This window comes from Chroicocephalus ridibundus, chromosome 8 (genome assembly GCF_963924245.1).
Source record: "Chroicocephalus ridibundus chromosome 8, bChrRid1.1, whole genome shotgun sequence".
In the NCBI taxonomy this organism is placed as follows: Eukaryota; Metazoa; Chordata; class Aves; order Charadriiformes; family Laridae; genus Chroicocephalus; species Chroicocephalus ridibundus.
The window spans coordinates 9051483-9079392 of NC_086291.1; the positions used below are offsets into that span (position 1 = coordinate 9051483).

The following is a 27910-nucleotide window of genomic DNA, read 5'->3' on the forward strand; positions in this document are numbered from 1 at the left end:
ATGGGAGAACTTTGCTAAACTGTCACTTGCCTCCCAGGGGATGTGTGGCAAACCCTGCCCCTTGAAAAACTGAAAATTGGACTGGGCACTGTGCAGGAAAATATGGAGGCGGGGGATGAGTCCTGTGCTAGCCACAGGGATGAGCTACGGTAGTGATAGGATCTTACCGTCTTACATCCCAGGCACACTCACAGGGTGTGATTCGTCTTACTGCGCGATGAGTTTTTATTTCCAGCATTCTGCTTCATGCCCAGGAATCCTTCTGGCATTACTGAGGACCCGGGGTGTGTAAAGAGAGTTAAATACTAGAATTGAGATATATCCTACAGATCAGAGAAGGGAGTCTGCCCGTGTCAGGTTGGGGATGTGTGTTCTCCTTGGTGCGTGTGCCTGTAACACCTATTACCAGCTCTGAGAAATGCAGGTATTCATCAGAAGGAGAAAATATCCCTTTGTGTTTATTCTTATTTAACATTGTTTACACAGAAAATGGAGAAACACATCTTTAACCGTCATGTACTATTTAAAATTATGTCAGTACACCATGCAGGGCTCATTCTGTAAACATCTACTCCACCATGTGGTCTCTGGAAGCTAATGCTGTTCTGCTCTGTATGGCCACTTGTGTTCTGCCTGGAGCACACTGCAGTGGTTATGTTAAATAGCCTTTGTGAAGGTTTCCAGAGCTCTAAATTAAAAATGCAGAAAGCTGGGGACGGGGGGGAGTGGGGAGGGGGGATTCTCTGTAGCTGGAGTGTTAGGATGTCTTGCTACCTAATTGCCTTAGAACATGTGGGCTTGAATGAATCCTCTTTAATGAATAATAGGCAAATGCATAAATCGCAAATCCCAAGCACCCAAATGGTGAAATTCACACTAATGAAGACTCTGACTTCAACGGCAGGTGTAGAGTTGATTTGTAAAATGTCGTGAATATATCAGGTTTAAAATGATATATTTATTAAAAGAAGCAAGTCTTCCATGTGTTCCCCTTGTATTCGCTCTCTCATCCTACACACCTACTCTTCTTGCACGATATTGCAGGCTGCGGTCTCCCAGCAGTTTCTTGCTATAACTCTTGCTGCGAAGAAGTGCAACAATAGAGACCAATTACCCTCTGTCTCCACTCTTATTGCAATAAGCCTGAGGGAAAAAAAAAAAGCGAGTGCACCCCTTCCCCCCACTACCTTTTCAATTTCAAATCCTAACCCTGTTGGTATTGCCATTTGTGGATTTGAACTCCCTGGCTTTGTGCGCGGCATTATCTGGAGATTCACCTGGTACTGATCCAATGAACCAACGCAACCTTACAAAGCTGAAGGGAAGAGTGTAGAGTTCTCTTTGTAATAAATCATATGCCATGAAAAAGGATTTCTTTAACTCCTTTCCTCCATTATTCTCCATATCTCACCTTGTGGAAATGGGTCTGTTAGTGAGAGACTTAGACTCACATAGTAGGGAAAACGAACAGGGGAGGGAGAACTGAAATGAAAGGAAGGCAGAGTTCCTGGAGGTTTCCGTAACTTGGGGACTCCAGAAAGAAGAGGCACAACCTGCAAGAATAGGAAGCAGCCCTAAAAATAAACCCAGCATAGGGTATGGTACTAAACCTTCCTCAGTACTAGAAATGGACAAGGATGTTTTCATTAAAGCAGCTGCATAAGACATCATTGAAAACAGCGGTGAGTTAAGCCCCCAGAGTCAAGGAGGTTCTGTCCAGATAATTGCCCAGCAAGCTGAACGCTGGTCTGAACATCTTTGGTTTTACAGAGTTGAGCTGGTAACCTCTTGAGATCTGGCTGTCTCCCAAGTAGGGAGGGATGAATGCTGCAAAATGTTTCAGTTTCCATTGCAATTTTGAAACTCATTTGCTTTGACTGAATTTGCACTGTGTTTATGTAAATTTATAAACACTCTAATAAATTTATCTACTTATAGAAAACAGAAATTTTAGAAAAAGGCTGGAGAACGTTTGTGAAATGCAAATTCTAATTCAACAAGTATAATCGCAGAACCTGATTTAAACGTACATTCAGTCACAATGCAGAAACATAGTATGTGGTCTGTATATCTAGCAAACCCTAAAAAGCATAATCCAAAATTCAAACGTTGTTAAGAGCTAAAATATTTTAAATTACATACATGTTGGTTTTTGTGGCAGCAATGACTATGTGACACACAACCCAGGTTGTCACAATATGAATGATGACCACAACCAGGTAATAGTAGTTTGCTACTTTGCTTGTTATAGAAAGCTCACCTACCTCTGATTATATGTTTTTTTCTAACCTATAAGAGTCTGTGCCAGCACGTCATTCTTATCTGGCTCCGTGTCGATATTACCTGTCACATTTATAAAAGCATTCATGGGCATGGCCGTTAGACCTCATGGCATGGGCCGTTCTCCAGTGGCCTTACTCTGGAAACATTCACCTGCTCCAGCTCTCGCTAATTTTGAAGCTGCTTTTGTCTTCCCTTGCACCTCTTGGAGTCTGTAATGTCTCCTGTTTTGCTCTCCTCCATATTCCCTTTCAAAGACCATTCTTAAACAGTCCTTTGATATAATTTAGGGGGTTTTCTCCTTTTTTAATTTTGTGCTGAACACATTAGTTTATTTACTGCACAAAATAAAGCTAATCTATATAGGACAGATTTGGAGGCCCTTCCTAAATCTGGGGAACATTTATAGTCACATGAGGAACCCTACTGGAGCTAATGACAACACTTGCACTCTGAGTAAGAGAGCTGGTCTCAAATATTGAAAGATCCTGTATTATATTGGAACACGGTTGTTTCCCATTGTAGAGCTGCTGTTTCCAGAGTACGCATATATTTCTACTTTGCCTACCCAGTGCCTGAAGCAGCAGGTAAACAGTTAAGCAATGGAAGCAGCAAGCAATGTGTACTAGAAATGAGCTGGTTTAAGATCGGTAGGGGGAATTAAAAAGCAGTGCAAGATGCAATTTTTAAGTTATCCTGTTCAAGTTCTTGGATTGGAAGTATTAGCCACAAAGGAGATCCCATCATCTGGGAGCAAGAGAATATAATGAATGCAGGATCTGTAATAGGCATGTGGGGGACTCTTACCGTATGTTTTGGTCATGTCCTGATATACGTGAGCTTTGGGAGACAGTTCTACATGTAATAGAGTCAATAATCAAATCTGAAGTACCAAGGAACACAACTTGATGCTTCCTTAGAGAGACCACAAGTTTGCAACAGATGAAAAAAGAGAGAATGTGGTAGATACAAATTTGTCTTTAGGCAAAAAGGAAAGAAAAAAGACTTAAAAACGGGGGGGGGGGGAAGAAAATTTTACACTGTTCCCAGACTGGAAAGAAACAGTAATGCCTACATCAGAAATTCAATTAATTGTTGTTACATTGATAAAGATGTGATACACCACATCAAAGACTAGCAAAATGATATTTGTAAATTAATTTGGGTTCCTATTAAATGGAGCTCAGAGGACCTTCCCAAATGAGTAACTTGTTTGTCAAGTATTGCTTCCTTCTGTTTATAAAGTCTTCTCAAGAAAAGACAACTATTTTCGACTGCTCTTGTTGCTTGAAATGCATTAGGAGATTCATCACTAACCAGACATTCATGGCAAATTCAAATATTGCAAATTGCAATGCCTTAGTATCTTACAGGAATTAGATATTGCTTACTTCTGTTCCCTATAGGGATGGCTTATATAAAGTTATGTAAAAAGTCCCAAACCCCAAATTTAATATTGACAATCCACGTTTGAATTTAAAAGTTGCTTTTGGTGCTCTGTATCTTGGCCACTTCAATATGCTTTGGAGATGAACATAATGGAATCAAAATATACTTGTTTTCTGTAGTGTTATTAGTTTCAAATATTCTTAAAACAAAATGCAAATGGGACACATTAACCATATAAGGGGATATGATTTCAGGTTCTGATCTCTCAAGAAAGTTATCCTGTAGAGTGAGCATGCTGTTTTCTTGCGAACTGTGCCAAAATACAGAAAAACTCATGATGATCACCACAGTTTCTGGGTTTGTTAAATGAAAAACTCATTCCTGAGATTCTGCTCTTATACCAGTTTTATCCCAGTGTAATTCCACCTACGTCTCTGGAAGTACTTCTGGTTTTATATTAATGTCTGTGAGTTCAAAAGAAGATAGGATTTAGTAGAACCGAGTGGAGAGAGTTTGCGTGAAGAAAAAAAAAAAAAAAAAGCTGGGAGAGAAATCCTATATAATATGTTTTACTTTATAGTGGGATGGAGACAACTTTCAGAGTTGTCTGTGGAATTGTGGCTGTTGGACTGTCCAGAGAAGAAATCTATCTGTTCTCTAGACAAGCAGACAAGTGACCATCAAGACAAGGATGGTCATCTTCCCCACAGCGAGCCATCCGGCTCGTCTGTACACCAAATCAGCAGTGATGGAGTCGCAGAGCTGGCAGTCGGGTGTTTGAACTCCCAGACAGCCTGATGGTTGGGTTGTCAGGGAGCCAAGCTCCTGCCTGCTTAGCTTCCCGTAAGAATTCCCATAAGAGAAATATCCTGTTAACTTTGTGGTTTTTGGTTCATAGGAAAATATTCATTCATCGTTTTTGGAAATTAATTTAATCATCTGGTTTCATCCCCTCACTTTTCTTAGCATTCCACCTCTGGGTCTTATTTTCTATTTGGGTTTGACGTATGCAATCATTTGTTTCAGCTGTTAGAGAAGTGAGGCATTTTCCTTTCTTTTTGCCAATTAAACTTATGGGTTTTGGTCATCAGATTCTTAGAATCTTTGTCAAAGGAGAGCGCTACTGGAGTAAATCTCTATTGTTTGCATAGGTGTGTTTAAAAGATTAAGGCTGAACAGACATTCTCATAATAGACCAGGGATCAATGAAAGCTCTTCTTTTCTCAAGAAGCTTTAAGGCTTAGCAGTGTGGTTAATTTTTTTTTTTTTTTTTGGTTTAAATATAGAGGAAGTTGCATCTCTACCCGGGCTTTTATTATTTGTGGGGTCATTCATAGAATTCCTGGGCAAGATCTACCCAAAGTCCACTGGTCCCAACCTCAGCTTGAGACAATGGAAGAGACTTTTCTTCCTGCTGGTGAAAGTGGCCACAGATTGCGTAGGTGATCTCTGCAGTAGGCAAGGGACACGATTTCCCCCTCCCGTTTGTACCACTTCTAGCTTTTTTAATTTCTTCTGTGTTCGCTCCAACAGCAGCCAATTAAGTTTCAATGGGACTGCCCAAAGAATGGGATATTACTCCATGGGACTGGGAGCAGCAGAATTAAACTCAAGCCAGTGTACTGAGAGCGATATGAGTCAGGGCAGGAAGGAGAAGCCAAGGTGGCATACATGCTTCAAGGCCCACGAGATCTGATGGCCAATAAGCGTTTTAGCTTAGTGTCTTGGTTGGCTAACTTTTGTGTAGGCAATTGCGGGAGGGGAAGAGACTGAGGCCCTGGGTTAGTGGAACAATTACATTCATGCTTTAAATCCCTTAAGCACATACTTAATGGCCATTGATTTCAATGCTCTTAACAGCTTTGCTGAGTCAAGGCCTGACGGAGGGCAAAGTAAAGGCCTGGTGATGCCGTTTATGTATCACCCTCATAGCTATAGACCCCCCGGCTAGAGATGGAAGAGAAGGAAACCTTGAAGGCCAAACAGGGTCTTTCAGTGCCAGCGTGGCAAGCTGGCAAAAGGCAAAGGATAGAGCGTGAGCATATGTGTTGTGGAGGGGAAGAAGGCTGAATGACCAAAGCTCAGTTGACACTCTGCTCTTCACGTGATTTCTAAAAGTGGCTATTGCTGCAGGCTTTCCTCATCCTTGGGGGAGCATTTGCTTTGGTTTATTTTCCATGAGAATAACTTGTTTAAATACATCAGCTGAAGAATATAGCTCTAATTCTGCAGCTGAAGCCAGAAGAGGCTGCAGCCCATATATGTCCCTTGTGTGTCTCTTTTTTTTTTATGTGTGTGTGCAGGTGCTCCCTGATGGGGTTTGATTTAAACCGGCACTGGGCAAATCCATCTCCCTGGGCTCATCCCACACTGCACGGAGTGAAACAGCTCATCATTGAGATGTACAACAATCCGGTGAGTGGGGAAAGGTGATGCCAGAACAGCCGCTTGCTGAGGTACCAGCTTCTCTCCTGCTGCAGGGTTGTGCAAGATGCCAGTAACTCCGATGTGTCTTAATCTAGTGTCAAACCAAAATAAGAGAGAAGTAAGCAAACACCACCACCCCCCACAGCATGAAATCAGGGAACATTTGTGTCTTTTGTCACAGGAAGCATCAGAGCGGAGAGAGGAAGTGAAACGAAGCTCAGCTCGGATTAAATATGGACTAATTCTGAAAGCAGGGCCTAAATTCAATCGAGCTGCTCTCGTGATGTCCTGAGCTGGATTCAAAACAGCAGGCCCCCCAAATTGAATTACTGAATGGCATTGATGTTTAATCCAGAGCTCCGGCAGGGGTTGCTATGTAGCGTGCAGAGCAGGAGGGGGATAATATTTGCAAATATTATATAAACACTCACGCACACACTCATGCTCACTCAGAGAAGCAGAGGTGTTCTTGAAGGTGAAATCTTAGCTAATCAGAGGAGATGGATTGCAGAGAATATGGAGAAGAGGAGTGGGAGGGAGGCAGACAGCTATTGAATGTTTGACATCAAAGCGCAGAAGGATTATTGAACGTGGCACCTAAGAAAAACTGCTGAACAAAGATGGAGATGGGGAGGAAAAAATCACTGCCAAAAAAATAAGAGGAGATTTTTATAGGTGATTTTTTTCTTTATGGAATTCCTGGTATTTGTCCTTTCTTTTTTGCTTCCCATTATGGAGGTGACATTTGTATCTTTAATTCCATGTTTAGCTTCAGGGCAGGTCAGTGACGAGTGGCGTTCCCCAGGGGTCAGTACTGGGTCCAGTCCTCTTCAATATATTCATCAATGACCTGGATGGAGGGGATAGAGTGCACCCTCAGCAAGTTTGCCGATGACACAAAGCTGGGGGGGGTGGCTGACACACCGTAAGGCTGTGCCGCCGTACAGAGAGACCTGGACAGGCTGGAGAGTTGGGCAGAGAGGAACTTTATGAAATTCAACAAGGGCAAGTGTAGGGTGCTGCACCTGGGGAGGAATAACCCCCTGCACCAGGACAGGTTGGGGGCTGACCTGCTGAGGAACGGCTTGGTGTAAAGAGACCTGGGAGTCCTCGTGGACAACAGCATGACCATGAGCCAGCAATGTGCCCTTGTGGCCAAGAAGGCCAATGGCATCCTGGGGTACATCAAGAACAGTGTGGCCAGCAGGTCGAGGGAGGTCATCCTCCCCCTCTACTCTGCCCTGGTGAGGCTGCACCTGGAGTGCTGTGTCCAGTTCTGGGCTCCCCGGTTCAAGAGGGACAGGGAACTGCTGGAGAGGGTGCAGCAGAGAGACACCAAGATGATTAGGGGACTGGAACACCTCTCTGATGAAGAAAGGATGAGGGATTTGTGTCTCTTCAGTCTGGAAAAAAGACGGCTGAGGGGGGGACCTTATCAACACTTATAAATACTTAAAGGGTGGGTGTCAGGAGGATGGGGCCAGGCTCTTTTCAGTGGTGCCTGGCAACAGGACAAGAGGTAATGGGCACAAACTTGAGCATAGGAAGCTCCACCTAAACGTGAGGAGGAACTTCTTTACTTTGAGGGTGGCAGAGCCCTGGCACAGGCTGCCCAGAGAGGTGGTGGAGTCTCCAACTCTGGAGACATTCAGAACCCGCCTGGACGCGTTCCTGTGCAACCTGCTCTGGGTGACCCTGCTCTGGCAGGGGGTTGGACTAGATGATCTCCAGAGGTCCCTTCCAACTCTATGAATCTATGAAGTTTTGCTGATTCATTTTTTTAATTTATCTTTTATTTCTGTTGTTGTGAAAAAGGACCTGGTTTGCCTTGCTAATAAAGAAAGAGGATTCTTACCCCTGGCTACATCATGTGTAGCATAAGAGCTCCTTTAATATAACTCCTGGTGCTCCTAATACACCTTAACTGAACTTTTCCTCTTACAGCTAGTAGTAATACCTGTACAGAAGGGATTTTAGGTACAAGGAAGATAGGTTAATAGATAAGGTTCTTGCATATGGAGTGGAATCCAATAACATGGAAAATATTTTCTTAGACTGCTAATTGTTTGGCACAGAATTTGTCTTTCTATCCTGTTTGTGCAGCACCTGGCATTATGCCTGTGACCAAGGCTCCTAAGTCCTGCTGCATTAGAGTGACGAAGGTGGAAAGTAAAGAAAGGCGCTTTACAGCCAGCCTGATCTTTCCTCTGTCTCCTATCCCAAATAGCAAGACAATTTTCCTTGTAGATGATGGAGAGAGCATGGAGGCTTCTTTGTTTGAGAAGAAAGTTTTTTTTTCCAAGAATAAAGAGGTCCTTAAACATTACAAGAAGGTTGCGTGTAGGGAAATGCTTCTAGCTAGTAAAGCAACAAATCCTGACATTATTAAAAGTCACTGTCATTAAAAATATAGCCATTCTTGGGGGGGTGGGGGAATTCTTCTCATCTTTGTCCCATTCCTGGGAAGCTTTGAAAACTCTGGTAGTTTCTAGCTGCCCTGTGTGTGAAGAATTAATTTATTTGCTGTGGTGGCTAAAATGAAAAATCAAAAGAAATGTTTGGTCAGAATTGGTCCGAAATGGAAATCTTTTTTTTTTTTTTTCCTCCACCTCTCCCCAGTGATCAACCTGAGATGAACCAGTTCCAGTTCATTTCCTTCTGAGGGAAAGAAAAAGGGCCTTTCAAATACAAGCGTAACATTTCATTTTCAGGGTTATTTAATTTTTTTAAAAATACTATTTAGGAACCTTTTTTTTTTTATATATTAAACTACCAGCAAAGTTCAGGTGGCTCTTCAGAGTTTCATTTCTCAGTGAATTAGCTACTCACCAAAAAACCTTCTTGTCTAGTTTTATCATCCCCTAGTCAATACCAGCCTTTCTGACAGTTTTAGAGACCCTCAGCGATACAGTGCAGTATAAAGGATTATTGTTTTTTTCAGGCAATACCAGATTCTTAGTCCCTCTGATCCGATCCAAGTAATATTTGTACGAACAGACCATATCCAAAGTGCTGGGACAAAAGGGGAAAACATGCCAGCTGCCTCAGAGACAGGGCATGGGATTGTATGCGTGCCTCCTGCTTTAGCAATGACTGGGTTTATTACGATAAAAAAAAATAGAAAAATAAGATAAAATATTAAGAGATTTAAAAAATCCCCCCCTCCCCTCCTGACGGAGTGCTAGAATGAAAACCTGCTTTGAATCACTTCAGGCTGCTAAAGGTTTTAAAGACTGTCCGGGTGCAGAGTGTAACTTTTGGATGAGTAGCACGTGATAGATGGTTGGCTGCAGGCATACGTGAACCAGTTGCAGGGGGGCTGCTGTCAAACTGCGACAGATCGGGCATCAGGCATTTGAACACGTCTGTCCTGCCGCCCTCTCCTCACCTGAAGTCTCCCCACGCTGGGGGATACGAAATGAAATAAAATGCAACGTAAGGTTCCCCGCAAAATAACGTAATAAAAAAATAATCTTCCTCCTTCCCATTCTAGACAAGATCTGCCGTGAGGAGCTGCCCACAAGAGATTGGATTGTTTAAAGCGGAGGAAGTTCAGCTTCATGTTGCTATTGTGGAATGGCTCAGTGCAGGCCTTTTAGATGTATTCATTCCCTTAAATCATTTAAGGAAAATTAGCTGCCGTAAGAGCATAAAACCACATTTTAAATATTGCTGGATGGGAGAATTTTTCTTGTGCTGCTGCAGTATGGAAGATAAGCTGTTTCCTTTGAAAAAAAAGTTCATTCTGGAGGGGGGAGGATGACTGACACAGAAATAAGTGAAGTGGGTATGAGGCGCACACACACAATGCCATAGCTACAGTGATTCCAGCGCTGAGTGGTCCAAGGCTAAGTGTTTACTGTAGCTACTGTATAAAAATAAACCAAAGCACCTGTGGTTCTCTATTCTTCTGGGTTTTACAAAGTGTGCTTATTTTTAAAGTGTTTCAAATTCCATAACGACTGTATCATCTTTAGGAGGGAGTGGGTGGGTCAAGAAATCCGAGAACGATAGGAAGCTTTTGATCTCCGTGTCACTGCTTTTGAAACAGTCACTCACGACGGTAAGTCGCTGTCATTGTCCTGGCCTGTGTGAAGTGAGGGGTTATTCTCAGCTGTTTCTAGTGGTGTCGGTCTTGCAGATAAGCCCGAAGTGACAGACTTGCTCTTCTAGATTATGTGTTGTAGGCTGAGGATATTTCTGTTCTTAAGTACCTTTCCCTGCCCATTTGCTAGACATCACCACCTTCCCACCTCTCCACCAGACAATGTGTGTAGACGGTTCCCCTGTCCATGCTGGAGCAGGTTAGAGGAATTAGCTCAGAAAATGAATGCATTGTTCAAACCAGCTCAACTGACTTTTGTCTGAAGTACATCAAAGGATGTTCATATGAGCTGTTCCAACAGCTGAACTGTGGGGCCAGTAAGTTCTGTTTGGGCATGATAACACGCTTCATGTGGAGAGCTGTTTGGAGAATGAATGTCTAGGTAAGGAGTCTAATAAAGCATATGTGCACAGCTAGATTTAAACACGTGAACAATCTGATTGAATTCAGCAGTGTTCCTTGTGTGCTTGCAGTTAAGCAGGTGCTTAAGCATGTTTTGGACTGGGGATCAAGTGCTCAGCACTGGCAAGCTCAGAATACGGATGCTCTGTGGAGATCAAACAGTCCTTATCTGTGGGATAACACGAAGCCCCAGAGACAGAGAGAGCAGTAGAACGGCTTGATTGTGAACAGGTTTTATGTGGCCATCCAGCATTTTTCCCGACAAGAAAATGCACTCTTTAAAACAGGTTTAATGAGTGAACTTATGTAGCGTGTTCAGCGTCAGCTCAGTCCCCTTGAGTATGTGCATTGTGATATGGTCTTTAATCATAGGGGCTCACGTTATTCTCTCAGCTAGACCCCTGCTTCACTGAGTTCTCCAAATGGAAAACTTTCACATAATAAGCAGCTATTCAGTGTTTTGTTTTAGCTTCAGTGTTCATTGTGCAGCCCTGTCCTGTATTTACTGTGCGCTATTCAGATCCTGCTCTGAGGACGGAATTGTTAATGTCCTCGTGGGCTTTTTTGTTTTCCTCATTGCTATACCCTGGGAGCATTTCAGAAGCGTTAATTATTTTTGGGAGACCCCTGTGAGAGACAAGTACGTTATCCTTATATGGATAGGAAACAGAGGCAGAGACAGTTATGATCAGAAGTACCTACTCATTTGAGATAGATAATTTAGGATGTTTGGGATCAGATTTGTTTCACGTCATTCACCAAGGCTTGATAAGTTCACTATCTTGTTTCTGCCCCTTCCTTCTCTGAAGAAGATTGGGATAGACTATTTCTGTAATTTGAAGTTCTTAGGACCTAGAAGACAAGGAATAAGCTGAATGAGGTCATTACAATTAAAGAGGAAGTGATCAGTGACCTGCTACACGGCTTGGATGTGCACAAGTCTATGGGACTGGATGGGCTACATCCAAGAGTGCTGAAAGAGTTGGCAGACGTGCTCGCCAAGCCACTTTCCATTATTTACCTCAAGTCATGGCTAACTGGGGAGGTCCCAATGGACTGGAGGGTAGCAAATGTAGCGCCCATCTACAGAAAAGGCAGAAAGGAGGATCCAGGAAACTATAGGCCTGTCAGTCTGACCTCGGTAGCAGGGAAGGTCACGGAGCAGATCATCTTGAGTGCCATTACAAGTCATATAATGGACAAGCAGGGGATCAGGCCTAGTCAGCATGGGTTTATGAAAGGCAGGTCCTGCCTGACGAACCTGATCTCCTTCTATGACAAGATGACCCGATTATTGGATGAGGGAAAGGCTGTGGACACTGTCTACCTAGATTTTCGAAAAGCATTTGACACTGTTCCCCATAGAATTCTCATGGAAAAACTGGCGGCTCATGGCCTGGATGAGCATACGATCTGCCAGATCAAGCACTGGCTGGATGGGCGGTCCCAAAGAGCGGTGGTCAATGGAGTTAAATCCAGCTGGCGGCCGGTCACAAGTGGTGTCCCTCAGGGCTCCATGTTGGGACCGTTTCTGTTTAACATCTTTATTGACGACCTTGATAAGGACATAGAATGTATCATCAGCAAGTTTGCAGGTGACACGAAGCTAAGTGGGAGTGTTGATCTGCATGAGGATAGGGAGGCTCTACAAAGAGACTTGGATAGATTGGACCGATGGGCCAATGCTAACGGTATGAGCTTCAACAAGGCCAAGTGCCGGGTCCTGCACTTGGGCCACAACAACCCCATGCATCGCTACAGGCTTGAGGAAGTGTGGCTGGAGAGCTGCCTGGCAGAAAAGGACCTGGGGTTCTAATTGACAAGTGGCTGAACATGAGCCAGCAGTGTGCCCAGGTGGCCAAGAGGGCCAATGCCATCCTGGCTTGTATTAGAAATAGTGTGACCAGCAGAAGTAGGGAGGTGATTGTCCCCCTGTACTCAGCGCTGGTGAGGCCACACCTTGAGTATTGTGTCCAGTTCTGGGCACCTCAATACGAGAGAGATATCAAGGTGCTGGAGCGAGTGCAGAGGAGGGCAACGAAGCTGGTGAAGGGCCTGGAGAATAAATCTTATGAGGAGCGATTGAAGGAGCTGGGACTGTTTAGTTTGAGGAAGAGGAGGCTGAGGGGAGACCTCATCGCTCTCTACAACTACTTGAAAGGACATTGTAGAGAGGTTGGTGCTGGTCTCTTCTCACAGGTAATTAGCGATAGAACAAGAGGGAATGGGTTCAAGCTGCAGCAGGGTAGGTTTAGGCTGGACATTAGGAAAAAATTCTTCACAGAAAGAGTGGTTAGACACTGGAATAGGCTGCCCAGGGAGGTGGTGGAGTCGCCATCCCTGAATGTGTTTAAGACTCGTTTAGATGTGGTGTTAAGGGATATGGTGTAAGGGAGAACTTTGTAGAGTGGAGTTGATGGTTGGACTCGATGATCCCAAGGGTCTTTTCCAACCTAAATGATTCTATGATTCTATGAATAATCAGCGAGTGACTGCTTGGGAAGAATCTGTTTCAAGTGATTTGCCCCCCTCAAAGGAAAACGCGGAGATGGGATGCAGTACTCCCAGGCATTCTCATTGCAACACTGTACTTTGTTTTCTTGCATCCATCTTTCTTCTGTTGTGGCTGTTTTCCACCTCCTGTTATCATTGAAGCTGGAATCCACCATTCACCTTGTGCCCTCAGTGACCTGGAGACCTGACCAAAAAGGAAACAAAAAACCACCTACCTGGGGTCTGCTCATTAATTATCATCTCCTTTGTCATGCACACATATACCAAATTCTTGAACTATTTCTGCATAGGCAACTTTTCTGTTTCCATTACTGACTTTGGTGTGCTTGACATTGCAGCCTTTACTCTTAGTACTATTCTGGGTGAAAGTTTTCATTGATTCAAAGCAAAACATCCTGCTGAAATGAAGCCCCAGCGTGCTGAAATCTGAGTCATCTGCTGGGATGGAACCTTTGGATGCACCACATAGACATCTGTCACAAGAGCTGATGAATTAACTGGTAGAGGATGGCAATCTGCTATTGCTGTGGACTGGTGTGAGGGAGGGAGAGAGATACTTTGCCTGTGGACTTTGTGGGTATCTGCTGACAACAGAATTAATAATAAGAAAGGATGAGTAAACATAATACTGCAGGTAATGGAGGGGTGGTGTGTGTATTTAAGGCTGAATGACACCTTTTATGTTTTTGAGAAGGTTTTTTGAGATCCCATGTGCAGGCTTAAATTTGAACAAAAGCATATGATTCCAATCTCCCTGTCTCTGAGGAGGCCTTGTTTTATTCCAGGTAGGCTTGGGCGTGCAAACAGTACAACTACAGATGAATTAACATTTGTGTGATAAGTCAATGTAACTCTGAATTCTTTGGTGGATGACTACATTCCTCTCCATAAAGAGACTATATCTACTTTCTTCCAAACATACTGAACATACGCTCTTCTGGTTCTGTGTTATCGATCTCTAGACCCTTCTTTAGAGGCAGATGGATGTCCTCCACTAGGGCTGGCTCCCCTCACTACGTCATGCACCTTTGCTACTGCAGGAAGACAGTAGAGATAGCTTGGCCTCAGGAAAAGGCCTGTGCTGATCTCCGAGTTACAGCTTGTTGCTTTCTCTGCTGAAAAACCCGGATACTAGAAAGCAGGTGAGGTTGAATGTTGAGTGGTTAGTGTAGACAGTTGAAGGCAAACATGTTCTCTCCTTGACAATCTGTAACTCGTTAGAGTTGACCATATTACTCAGTTAAGTGGTTTCTCTAAGTTTTCCCATCATCATTGCCAAAGAGTAAAGGCTCAGCCCTCTCCTGTGCTCACAGACTTTCTTTTCACCTTCTCTTTCTCCCATTCTCGTACTGAGCTCTGTTCATCCCTGTCAGGAGATTACACATGTTCTTACCACTCCAGACCACGTCCTGTCTCTTTCAATTCATGAATTCAATTCCTGAATTCAATTCAGGAGTTAATGCTTGATGTAGGCCCTTAGTCTCTGCCCTTCTGCATACTGCTCTGATGGACCAGTGTTGCCTTCAGCCACTCTTTAGACTGGCAACAGTCAATGCTGCTGTTCAACCTACTTCTTTTCTAGGCCATCAGTAGCAGCATCTAGAGCGTACTGTCAAGGACAGTAGTTTTGACTGTGCAGCAGCAACGTTCAAAGTGTGACGTTGTGGGAGTGCTCCATGTGCTACACATCCAACCCCCAGCTTTCTTCATTATCCGGAACTTTTGTAGTGATGGGAATCAGGATCTCTGTTTTTCTAGTGTCCCTGGTTATAAAGACAGTGCCATACTTTGAGGGAAGCATTCTGGTTCTGTGGAAAACTAGGTCACAAAATGAAGACTTAGAAACCTGTAAGTGGTGTTTTACAGCTTGCAGCTATCCCTAGTGGCAGGATTGCTTTAGTGACCTCTCATCCTCTCTGCCTTTGACAGTGCTACTTTCTTCACCAGACAACTCCACATTTAGAAAAATGCAGCTGGTCTCCGAGATGCAAGTACTTTGCTGGAGCGTGACATAAATTTTATTTTTGTCAGTCCTGCAAATTGTGTCAATCTTAGAGGCTCCACTTCCACTCATCTTGTGAAATGATGTTATTAGTATTACCATCAATGTGATACTGGATAGTTGACAAATAAAGTGTAATAACAGATTTTGCAAAGGTTTCATATCAAAATTGTACGCTTAGGCTTCTTATACTGTAAGCCCACAAGTAGTGTTATCTAATCTAACATTTGAATGACTGGAAGCAATTGCAATTGTTTTCTGTTCAAAAATTCTTCTTTTCCCTCATCATCTCCCCTGCTCCTGTAATAAATTGGAGCAGCAAAGTGGAATATATTTCACTGGAAAATTATAAGCTGATTCTCATTCCAGCTGAAACCAGTTTGGATGTTAATAAATGTTTGGAAATGCTGTGGGTTGGGGTTTGGTATTGCTCAGAAATCACTCAGAGCCAAACAGATCAGCTGAGGTCTGCATCATCTGGTATATGGAGTCATAACAGATTAACATAGGGTAATGAGATCTGTGGCATAACACACTACCTGGCTCCATTTTGCTGTTAGCAGAGCTCTTAGACTTCCTTCGCCAGCTAAACAACACAATAGTAATGAATAATCATTGTTAACACAATATTGAATTTTAACAACCTACTAGGAAGTGATGTTCAGATGGTTCCTCAGATATCCCAGGTTGTCATTTCTACCTGATGGTTTTGACTCGGACATCAAAACAGCTATCATCAGGCATAATTTTTTGCCAATAATTCTCAGCCTAATATAGTGCACGTTATTCCAAGTTCTTCTCGGGCAAAATGGCCAACATGCTGCCTCTTAGTTCTCTCCTCCTGAAACTAGAAGAGATATTACCTCTTCTTATGCAGTATGTGTTCAATTGTGATAACCCTGTGGCTGCTTTCTGTGGTAATGTTTGTGTTTGTGCCAGTCTGTTGACATTGTAGAAATTCCCTGCACCACTTCTATCTTGCAAGTCCCTATTGACTGAAGTGTAACATTTTAGCATTGCAAATATCATTCCTGTTTCAGTTCTCTGTTGATCAAAACGGTAGCAAGGGCAACCTTTGTTTCACTGGTGCCAGGGCGTAATTTAACAATGCAACGTACAGATCAGTGGCTGATTCTGTGGCTTTTGCTAGTAGGTGCTTAGGATTTTGACTCTATTTCCCACCTTACTATTGGGCTAGCACAGTAAAAGCTACTAATGCTATAGCTAACGTTATACTTCATATAGACTGCCTAAAAGTATTCCCATTAAACTTTTCCCATTGTCAAATATGAATACATTGGGTGTCTGCTGACATAAACAAATGTGATGTGCGTGATCAGTTTGTTAGGTGCGGTATTTTCTGATAAGCAATCTCATGAGAGTGGGAGTAAATGTTGAGAAGAATTCCTCAGTTTCTTTCACTCAATTTTAACAAATATACTTCCACTTTGTTCTGGAGTAAACATTTTTTCTTGATCTACTAATATGTTCTGTATTTCTGCTAGGTGAAGCAGCTTCTGATCTTACCATTTTCACAGAATCCTTCCCACAGTCCTTTAAACGCGATATTTTGAGAAACTTGCTAACAGCAGAGCATGTTTGGCGCTAGAATAGTTTATTTACAGGAGATGCTGAATCTTTACCACCGAAGGGTTTTATGACAAGTATTTATTGGGAAAGGTTTCGATAGTGTGAATTCTCTTTTGAGGCAGTCAGATAGACTCAACAACCTCCACAGATTCCCTTCGTATCCCCAGTTAATCTGTGATCTTTGCCCCTTCTCTTTGATTTGTTTACAACATGTAAACTGCCTACATGTATATCTTCATGTATGTTAATGTACATATAAAATTGAATATATAGTTTCTCAGGATCTTAGGAATCTGATATTGTTAGATGAAGTTCCACCTGGAACTGTGAACTCCTCCTTAAAGCGATAGTCATGGAAGGGGGAAGTGCTGTTCAGGCCACCCTCTGCTAATAGCCTTATTTTTTGTAAAGGTTCTGGGAATTACAAGCCACGTTTCATCTAAACTAGACAGGCTTTTTGGTTGGTTTTGTTTTGATCACACTGACATGTTCATAATCTAGCTCTGAATGGTATTCCACTATTTTTGTCAAATACTCTAGACTCTCCAGGGAATGTGTCTACAGCTACCAGATTTCTCTCTGCTTGTACTCAAAGCGCTAATCATATCACTGTAGTAGTAACCTCTGACACAGGTTGTGGTTTCTTCGCTTGGTTGGCTTTTTTTTTCTATCCCCATTTAGTAATGTTTGTACCTAGAACAGGAACGGTTTCTCCTAAAGTTCATCTCCCAAAGAAGAATGAAACATTTTAATCCCAGAGACTAAAGCCAAAATCTCCTTTGTTTCAACACAATGATAGTCAGGTTTTTTGTTTGTACCTAAGCTGCTGTTCTCCATTACTCAAACACTTGCTTGAAGCACCGTAGACAAATTCGTGTGTGGTTCACTATTATATATCTAGGTGAGTACCCCTTTAATTCTTTTGGTTTCTCAAATGTATTAATATTTATATCCTGTGACTTGGGGTATCTGTGCAGCAGCATTTGCAGGTTGCCGTTCTAAACATCTAAATCAGGCACACGTTTGTTTCTTTTCTGTAGTTTGCCATTCTAAGAAGTCTTTGTACTGCTGGTTTTTGTTTGGAGCAGGCACGTTAGTTATGGCCTCCACTTCGCAGCGATCTACTGTACACCTTATCTTTTCTTCCAGGTGTTTTATTGCTATTACATGGAACTCGCGTTGTTGCTTTCTTAGTTCTAGCTCAGCAGCTCTATCTCTTTCCGCAGCTCTTTAGGGCCTTTAGTCAAACTCCTCTCTCTTACCTTGGATCAAAATATTATCCATCAAAGCTTTAGTATCCTCTCTGCCATCAAAACATGGTTGTATTTTCCTGGGACATGCCTAGGGGGCTGAACACAACTCAAATATCTCTCTGAGGAAATGGTGTCTCCTAAAATAGTTTTTTGAAGATGTACAGCCATGTTCTCTGTTTTTCTAGGGGCATCTGCCAGCACCCTGCTGATGAATCAGAGCCATCTCTTCAAAGAATTTACCCCTTGTCAATGGAGGAAAATATTCCCTTTATATAACACACACTTTGGTTTTCTCTTGGTCTGAGTGTACAAGAGAGGTTCAGTATGGATTCTTTTCTTGCTTCCTTGCATCTTCTTTACACTTCTACTTTCTGTGATTCTTACAGCTGTGATGTTATCAAATTCCTCTTTTAGTATCTGCATTGGGGAGAGAGGCTTTTTTTTTAATAATTTATTTTAAGTAGCATTAATCAGGGAGTGGCAGACATGTTCAGTGCTGTGTTGAGAGTTTCCCGGAGTCTGGGAGACATGCTTAAGCTCCTCCTCATTAATTCTGGTTTCATGTTTCTCCTCCCCTTCTCTGTTTTTGCAGTGAGACGCAGGGTTTGAGATACATTTCAGTTTTTTTACCTACTTATGAAAAATTCCCCCTTTGCTTCTGCTCCTCCCCCAAGTGCTTCCATAAACTGGGTCAGAGCCAAGGTCGCTGACGAGTCTGCTTCAGTCACTGCTTGCATTTGAAGTGATGGGCACCGAGGAGAATGAGCTCCTGAGTGATAGAGCAGTCAATTCCAGCTGGCTCTTGCCAGAGCTTCTTAGAGATGGGCCTTCTCACAGAAGGCAAGTGGAAATGCCTGGAATGAGCTGATCCATTTTATTTTTCCTGCTTCAGACAGCATTGGGAACATGCCCTTTGTTCATGTAGCTCAATTTTCCGCCTGGGATTGCATTTGCCTTTTAAGACGCAGGGGCAAAGTCACTGCCAGGGCTTTTTTATTTAATACAAAAGAGCTCTTAGTATTCAAAAATGATTTACAGACAGCTGGCCAAGTGTTTGACCTAACTATGTCTGTTCATGCTATTCTACTGGTGCAAGATGGCTGTAATAGAGGCTTACCCAGCCAGTGGACAATTAGCCCAATGTATGCAATGAAGATGGGTAAAGTGAAATGCTGATTTTAAATGAGGATATTGACATAATAGCATCTCAATCAGTGAGCACTGGAATAGCAGTGTAAAATTACTCACGAATAGGAGAGGAAACCAAGCCAGTGGAGGAGTGACATTATAGTTAAACAAAACAAAAAAAAAAGCTCAGAAGCAAAAAAGGAAAAAGAAAAAAAAAAAGAACAGGGGACAGAATCGTATCAACAAGTACAGAACAATCTCACAATCTCTATGCGTTAAAATTTCATGCCAAAATGGGGTGTTAACAGTAAACATCTTTATAATGGCATGCTCAGACTTACCAAAGAAGCAACGAGGACTCAAAGAATGTAATGGCGGGGACTGATTAAGTGTCGTGATCAAATGTGATGTAGAAACTGCATTTATGCACTTCAAAAATGACATATTCTTGAAGCAAGAAACCAGAGAGCCCAAAAGAGAAGACTAGATTGTTTTATTTATCCCTGAGCAAGGATTAACTCTTGATTGACGGTGTAACTGTCAAAGAATCATTCTGTAATAATAAATATAAATGTGCTCAAATTTATCATTCCTGGTGGAGTACAAAAGCCAAGATGTCCTTAGATCAGCGCACGCTTCTGAAAGGGGACCAACATAAAATGGAAAGAAAACTAAAAGCAGTAGCTAAAAGGGCAAGTCAGAACAAAATAACACTTTCAAGCGACATGGCAGCTATATAAAATCACCATTGTAGGAATGCATTTTTGCAGCTTTACCATGAGAGAGTAAGCATATTGCCCCTATTTGAAAACCTCCGCAACTTTATAAAAGGTCACATGAGAAGTTAGCAAAGGGGATTATTAGACTGAAGAAGGCCATTAGCATTAAAAGGACACCCTTTGAAGTCTTGCCCAAATGAACTAAGGAAAAAAACCCAGTACGCTCTGGCAAGTTAAATGCAAAACCAAAATAATAGAGGACAAAAACAATTTTGAAGAATATCTTGCTAAAGGCATCAAAACTAATAATAAAAACTTTTTCAAACACATCAGAGGCAAGAAGCCTGCCTGAAGGTCTATAAGGTTGATAGATGATCAAGATGTAAAAGAAGTGCTCAAGGAAAATAAGGTCTTTGCAGAAAAGCCAAATGAATTATTTGCTTTGGTGTTCACTGTGAGAAGCCTAGAGGAATTCCCAAATTAGAGCCACTCTTTATAAGGGACAAGCCAGATAACATGGATAACAGTGGTTTAATGGTACGTGTCATTTTGGGAAAGGAATTTGTACCTCATACATCTGTTAGCCTTTTTTGGATGAATTGACAAACATGAAGATAAAGACAATCTACTACCTGTTGCATATTTTGAATTTCTGAAAAGCTTTGGTGTAGCTGCTAGCCAAATTATTTTTTAAAGAAATTAAGAAGTCAAGTTTTCATTGGAAATGTCATCCGATCCTTCCTTAGGACTAAAGACAAATGAAGTTAAAAGTGATTTTTCACATCAGCTGAAAGTTACATGTGCGGATTGCTTGTGATTATTCAAAATATTCATAAATTATTCAGAAAGAGAATGAATGGTATACAATTCTTTGATGCAGTTAAAGTTGCAACACAGAAGATCTTATCATACTGAGGGATAAAGTGGCAGATGAAGTCCAGTGTCAACAAATACAAAGACACTTGTGTGTCTTTGTGATGAAGAGGGAATAAACAATGAAAAGTCTGGCGCTAGTCCATAACTTGGGAAAGAAGCTTGGGAAGTGACTTTCAAAATACCCTATCAGTGATCAGCTGGGCCCACGAACGAAAAGACCGTCTTAGATTCATCGCTGTGGTACTTCATATGTTTACCTGTATCTTGGGAGAAGTGTACGATTCTGACAGCCTTATCTCAGAAGCAACTGAATAAGGATTTTTTAAAGAAGACAAGAAGTTTGAAATTATTTGTGTATGACAGAAATTTATCTAGTGTAGCCCCTCAGCTTGGAAGAGATATTTGAGGAGGGGTAAATTAGCTTAAAAAAAAAAAAAGTCAAATATATGAAAGTTATCAAAAACAGAGAAACAGGTAGTAAACTCTCAAAGGCTATTAATGCTGTCCCCAGAGCTGGGAGATCTAGAGGATGACAAAAATAGGGATGCTGTTACGTGGGGAAGCATTGTTCATACTTGCGTTTTTGCTTGCATTGTTTCCTGAAACATCCTGTGCTGGCCCCATCCAGGGATCTCTGTATGGCTACTCTTATGAGTTCCTGCATGACAAAGAACACAGCTCCTGCCACAGCCCTCTGACGGTCTCTTGAACTATTCCCAGAATAAATGGAAGGGGGTGGCTGTATGATGACTGGATCGGCACTATCAGTTTTTTATGGAGAAACAGTAGTAGTTGTTCTGCCTAAAAGAAAGCTCTGTTCTTCCCTTCTGACTATCCTGTGTATCTCTGCATTCCTGGTGCTTGAGGCTACCTGAACCTTGGTGGAGGCAGCGTGCAGTGCCATACAGTATCACTAAATTGCCAAAAACTATGATGTGAAACTGTATTTTTAATGGGAAGATGAAAGCCTGGAAACTATATCATTTCCCTAGATAAAAGAGAATTATCTTCAGTGGAGGCCATTATATTGTCTTTGTGACAAAACACACAGGTATAGGCTAGGTCCCTTGATTTCTTGATGTATCGGCTTCCAAAATAGTAGCCCCAAATAATCCTGTAGATAGGATTCTCCGCTGTTTATTTTCATCTTGTGCTTGTTTTACTGTGTCATCCAGAGCCTGGGCCTGAGAACAGGAATCCTGTGAGAAAAACACAGCAGCTGCCTAACAGCTTAAAGAAAGGTATAGTAACTAATGGATCCAATGGGGCTATTTTAGGCAGATAGGCTTTAGTTACCGAGTGGATGACTAGAGCTGAACAAATAATATTGTTGCTCTTTTGAAAAGTATAATAGATATCCTTTACGATTTCAAGTTGCCGGGATCTTTGCCTTTTTAAAACCTCATCCTATGAGAATTATAATGAAGCAGAGCTGTTTCCCGAGTTACTATTTTTCTTAAACCTGAAAAACTGCACTTTTAGACTCATAGGCATCAAAAATGGCTTAATGCCGGTAGCATTGCTAGCTGGATTTTGCAGGCAGCAACCCTGCAGTTTTGCATATGTTTTCTTGATCTAGAGCCCAGTTTAAGCTGTTGAATGGGGTCTGTGTCTATAATGTTCCCTAAGTGCTATTATGCAAAGAAATTGCTTATTTGAATCATTAATCAGTCTCTGGATGGCTGCAAGTTCTTATATTTCATGGCTGGTTTTCACGATGTATGTGACATATTCATAGTTGTTGCTCAAGCTGCACTGGAACAAGACTTAATTCCTGTTCTTGTTAAAGCTTTTCTGCTGACTGCCTTCACTAGTATATGCTTAGAAACTACCCAAACCCAGAGGACCACTATATGCAAAACTCTGCTGAAAAGACAAGAAAGCTATATTAGTAGCTTAACTCTTTCCAGTCGGAGTTAGCATGATAGTTCATTGTTTCCTATATGGATGTGTTCAGTCATTTTTTCAGAATCTGATTGCTTCGTGAAAAATCCAGTTAAAATTAATGTATTAATTGGCAGGACTTTAATTTTCTTCTTGTCAGGAGGTACCTCGTGATGTTGGAATTTTACAGCATCAAAGTTAGCAATAGTTCCCATTTTATAAGGATTTTGAAAGCTTTTACTTGCTGTCTTCTGCAGTTCTGACACCAGTGGATCAATAGGTTTTTAAAACCAGACAGGAATCACCGTGATAATCTAGTCTGACTTACAAAGTACTAAATATCATCCATCATGGTTTTCCTAAATGGGCATCAAAGTCTGAGCTTCCTCAACTTCTGGTGGCTTAGCTGTTAGAGAGAATGACTGATCTAAAAGAGCTTAGAGGGTTTATCTCACAAGAGCATCTGGAATATCAAATCTTTCTCCAAATATCTTCAAAACCCCATCCCTGTGCTGGTAAGGTTGTTAAGCTCATGTTTGGGGTTTTTTTTCCCCCTTCTCCCCCCCACCCCCAACTTCCCCCCTGTTTTTTAAAATGAATTATTTCCTTTTCTCTTCAGTACATCTGTCTTCTGGGAACTGATATATAGGAAACTGCAATGTAAAGCAGGATTACCAACCTCGGTCACTTTGATGGCCTGAACTGCGGAATCTGAATGTACTTCATGCGATAAGTCCACCTGAGCATGCAGAAAGCCAGGGGTACTCCAACACGTGAGCTGCCCCCTTCATTTCTGTTGGGGTTGCTCGTGTTCCAGAGTGACTCCTTTAGAGACAATGCTGATAATTATTTCACTATTTCTCAAAACAAGGTAAGAGGTATAGGAAGGATCACATCACGTTAGGAAAAATTTCTTCACCAAAAGGGTTATCAAGCATTGGCACAGGCTGCCCAGGGAAGTGGTTGAGTCGCCATCCCTGGAGATATTTAGAAGATGGGTAGAAGTGGTGCTGAGGGACATCGTCTAGTGGTGGACTTGGCAGTGCTAGGTTAACGGTTGGACTTGATGATCTTAAAGGTTTTTTCCAAGCAGAGCAATTCTATGATTATCAGGACTGGTAACTCGTAGTTCAGACAAAGGCATGTCTGGGAGAACGAGAGGGCTGCCTGAGCATAAACAGAAAAATCTAAGTTAAGAGGAACGCATGCCATAGAGTGGTTGCAGCAGGTAGGAGAAGTGAATGGTGCACTCAATATTGCTCAAAAGGGGGGTCTGTAAAATAATTTGCATACAAAGTTTGTAAAGAGACTACAGCTTTGTTCCTTCCTTCATCATGGCGTTTTGGTCTGGTTTACCCTTTTGTGTTGATGTATACAATTTGATGGGGTTTTTTGGTGGTCTTGATGCTTTTTCTCAATTGATAACACTGCAGAAAACGTAGTGCTACTGTTACAATTTTATTGTGTTAAATAAGTTGTTGTTTTAAGCATTTTTACTTATGGACTCTCCTCTACAAGATAATTTTCTAACTGTGACAATATCTTGCATTTATTTTCAAAAACACCTTCTGAAATAGGATCCTGTCCTCTCATTGTATCTTAAATACAAAGTTCCAAAGTTCAAATGCAAGTTAGTAATCAGTTTATGCCCTACTGAAATGTACTCATCTCTGGAAAAGACCCCATCAGCGGAGCACTATTTGAAGGCTTTTTACTTAGATGTACATCAAGAAAAATCCTTTTCTGTCCCGAGTTCAGTTACTCTCTTGTTTTGTATTTTTTTGAAAATAAACTGCCTTCATCTTAGTATTGGTCTTCTGCTAGGGAATTTGTGGTGTTTTATGACTTCCCCCAAAAAGGGTACTCTCTATAGAATTAAATCTCAGCAGGAGTAGATTTAATCCTCCCTGATGACTTGGAGTCTATGGAAACATTATTGCCTGTGCTCGGTTGGTGAGTCTGCCCTTCAGGAGTTGGATGTTCTCCTCTTGCTGCAGTTAACTCATGCAACAGAGACAGCTTTTTATTCTGTTTATGTCCCTTGATAATGGCTGTATTGATCTGGCCTGATGTAAGCAAAGGTTCACAGTTCGCCAAATGTTGCTAAGGGTACCAGACTATTACTGCCACCAGCAGACGCATTCCATCATCCCTCAACCTCGGTGTGTGAAAGCCAGAGCAGCAGGATGCCACATGTTGGTGACTCAGGAAAATGGCATGTGTCGGTATCTGGCGTATGGCAGACTTGGATGCTTCTAAAATTAGAAAGAGTATTTTTTTTGGCATGTTTGTTTTGTCTGCCAAGCGATGCAGGAACACTTAAAGGTTAGCCTAATTTTCAGTTGTTTGGAAATGAAAGCCACGATGACAATGCTGTGCGAGAATTTTGTTTCTGCATAAGCTGAGGATTCCTTTTCTTTAAAAGTTACTGGAACTGACCTGAGCCAGGAGTAAGAAGAGTGAGGATGGTGGGCTGTTGTCCAGCCTGACGTCTCTAGGCAAATGATTTAATTATCTCCTTGCTTGCTCAGTTCAACAAGGAATTTGCACTAGAATACAAAAGCTAAGAGAAAAGGTTTTGAGCCTAAATTCTTACTTGCGGCAACTCAAAGCAGAGCTGTAGAAGTGAGAACTGCTGAATCTCGTAATACTGCTTGGGGGATTTGGCTCTTTGTTTAGAAAACAATTTAAATCTGTTTACCTGATTTTCCTAGCACAAAATCCCTGTTATCCTTTGAAATAAGAAGTATTCTAGCTCTGCAGTGACGAATATGTCTTATCATGACCGAATAATTTGATGGGGTTTAGACCATTTTTAAAAGCAAGATGCCTGAGACTGTAGTTGGGAAGGGGTGGTGGTGAGAGAACAGGACTAGCTATTTGATTATGAGGTTGTTTTTTTCCCAGAGTCCAAGGTGGCGGAGAGATTAGCTGATATAAAGGGCAAACTGTTTTCTTTTTCTTTTTTTTTTTCTTCTCCTTGAGAGCCGGAAAATGCTGATTGTTTGATCCCATCTCATCCTGGTTCTAGTCTGTTAATTCCAAAGATCATTCTCCAAGTGGCACGGGTACTTTCTAACAAGATTAGAGGGAGAGAGGCAGTGAACTGCTCAGTTGCTCTCTAGAGACCCTTGGAAAGTGTGATTTGGAGTGGGTTGGTTAGAGAGTAGTGCAAAGAGGCCCGTCTGACCTAGCGTATTATTGCAAAGATTTTACATCTGACACAATAGTGGATTGTTCTCTGCAAAAACAAATATTTAGCAATTATTGGCTGTGTTAGTCAAACTGATGTATACCACTGTTGTATAATAACGTGGTATTCTGTACGGAGTGTTTGCAAACGACTTTGTTGATTTCTGCAGTATTGTAATCGCAAAGGGCAATGAAAATTTATATCATAACAGACATTGTGATTTTATGTTATTAGCGAAAATAACTTCAAATGCAGTTTGCTAGATCTGAAACAGAAATTAATCCAAGTGAAATATTTTTTTAGCTTTAAGTCTCGTTCTGAGGGTGCCAGCATCTTCTACTGAAGTCGGTGGAAGTGGTAAATGATTACTGTGGCTGCTTTTAGCCTTTCAGATTGATTTACCAGCTGAACCCACCAATATCTGTGCACTGAGAGCAGTAGGAAAAGCCTATGTGCCTACATAGGTATTACCCCTGTTGTATGCTTTATGCATTGTTTTCCTGTTGATTATGTATTTTGCAAAGGTGTTTATCTGCCCCTCTTCCCTGTGGAGTTCAGACGTATGATTGGATCTAGTTACGCTGCAGTCCAGGGAGAGACGGGAGCATTTGAAATAAAGCTTGGGAGCCATTTACCAGGCCATTACAAAAACTGTGGTCTGCACCGGGTACCCAGGCCCAAAATGCCAAGGAGAAGCTGCCATCTGGCTTTGCAGGCTGGCCAGCGTCAAAAGGGTCCGTGCTAATTGGAGCACAGCCCCTCAGTTAGCTGTAGGGAGCCATCCTGCAGGAACTGGGAGACCAGCCGGATGACCTGATAGGAATTTTCCTTCTCTTAACTTGTGTGATGGAGAGTTGGCTGGAGTGCGCTGCCAGCTGCCACTCTCTTTCAGGACCGTGTAGAGAAAATAAAGCTGAACTTTGGCTAACTGGCTCTGTACGCCAGCTAACTTTGTTAATAATGAAGTTGATGACCTCTTGAACCACACTGGGACTCGATGGGGAACTTTAGGGTTTTTTTTTTATCCTTTGGACTGGAATTGATAGAACAGACCGCAGACAGAACAGACGGAATTACCCCTCCCTAAGTATAATTTTCACTTGGCCGTTGCTTTCCACAGCCTCATAAAGTGGTTCTAATAATGCAGAGGTGAAGCTCAAAAGGTTTGCTTGGGGAATTGTTCTATTTCACAAAGAGTGGGCGGAGTGATACTGATTTACCTTAGGGTAGGCAAATGTTTAAAGTCATGCTGTCCCTCTGTACTCTGAAAACCCCTCCGATTAGTGCTTGGCAGCTGTCTAGACTGAGCGTGAGAGTTCTTCTCGACATCGTGTCTTGAGTTCAACCAGGCCTCTATTCAGCCCTCAGCCATGCAGCTTGCCCGCTTTCCCTCAGTCTTCATGGAAAGGACTTGTCTGGAGCATCACTTCCTAGCTCTGATCCAGGAGGCTTCCACCCTTTGGTCCCCAGACAGTGGAGGCATGGACGTGGGATCTTCCAATGCATGCTGAAGACTCCCTGTTCCTGGAAATGGCCCTCTTGTGCCCTTGGCAGCCAAATTCCTGGCCACGGAATGACCGTGGAAGCAGTTAAACTCCCTGGAAAGGCTCCTAGGAGAAGTCTGCTTGAGGAACAAGGTGCTCTGTAGGTAGCTTCTGTCACGGCCTGTAAGACGAGATGTGAATGGGGAATGACAGATTGGAGGAAAAATGATTTCCAAAGCCAACCCTAATTTCAGACCTGCTTATTTAGGCATATGTGTGTTTGGGTCAAATTTCTCTGATCTGTCTGTCTAGAAAGCACCTTTACAATCATACTGAAGCTTTGAAAGACAAACAGCACAATTTCCATCAGTTCTGGGCATGGGAAGGTACACTTGGTTTCTGAACCTCTGAAAATTAGGCTGCTTTCACTGTCGCTTTCATAAACAAAATAGCTAGTTCTGGTACGCAAGCATGTGGATGCTGTTGCAGCTTTCTCTGAGCTTTATTATTTCTGTACCAGTAAACTCTATTTATTTTAACTTTCCTCTGCTCATCTGAACTAATTATACATTGTAGTCCACACTTTTATCACGGTGCTACTCAGCCCCTGTGCATTAAAATTAAAGGAGAGGAAACCCCAAAATTCAGAGGGTAAAGTGACTCA

The 27910-nt window shown here is 42.1% G+C and overlaps 1 protein-coding gene across 3 annotated transcripts in view; it reads left to right on the top strand.

Moving 5' to 3' along the window:
* Positions 1-27910, top strand: part of LOC134519544 (cytosolic carboxypeptidase 6) — a 969057-nt gene that overhangs the window by 798867 nt on the left and 142280 nt on the right. For all 3 annotated transcript variants that reach the window (XM_063343896.1, XM_063343897.1, XM_063343899.1), the window contains exon 9: positions 5973-6084. In XM_063343896.1, the coding sequence (XP_063199966.1) occupies positions 5973-6084 (112 nt within the window). The remainder of the gene's footprint in view (positions 1-5972; positions 6085-27910) is intronic.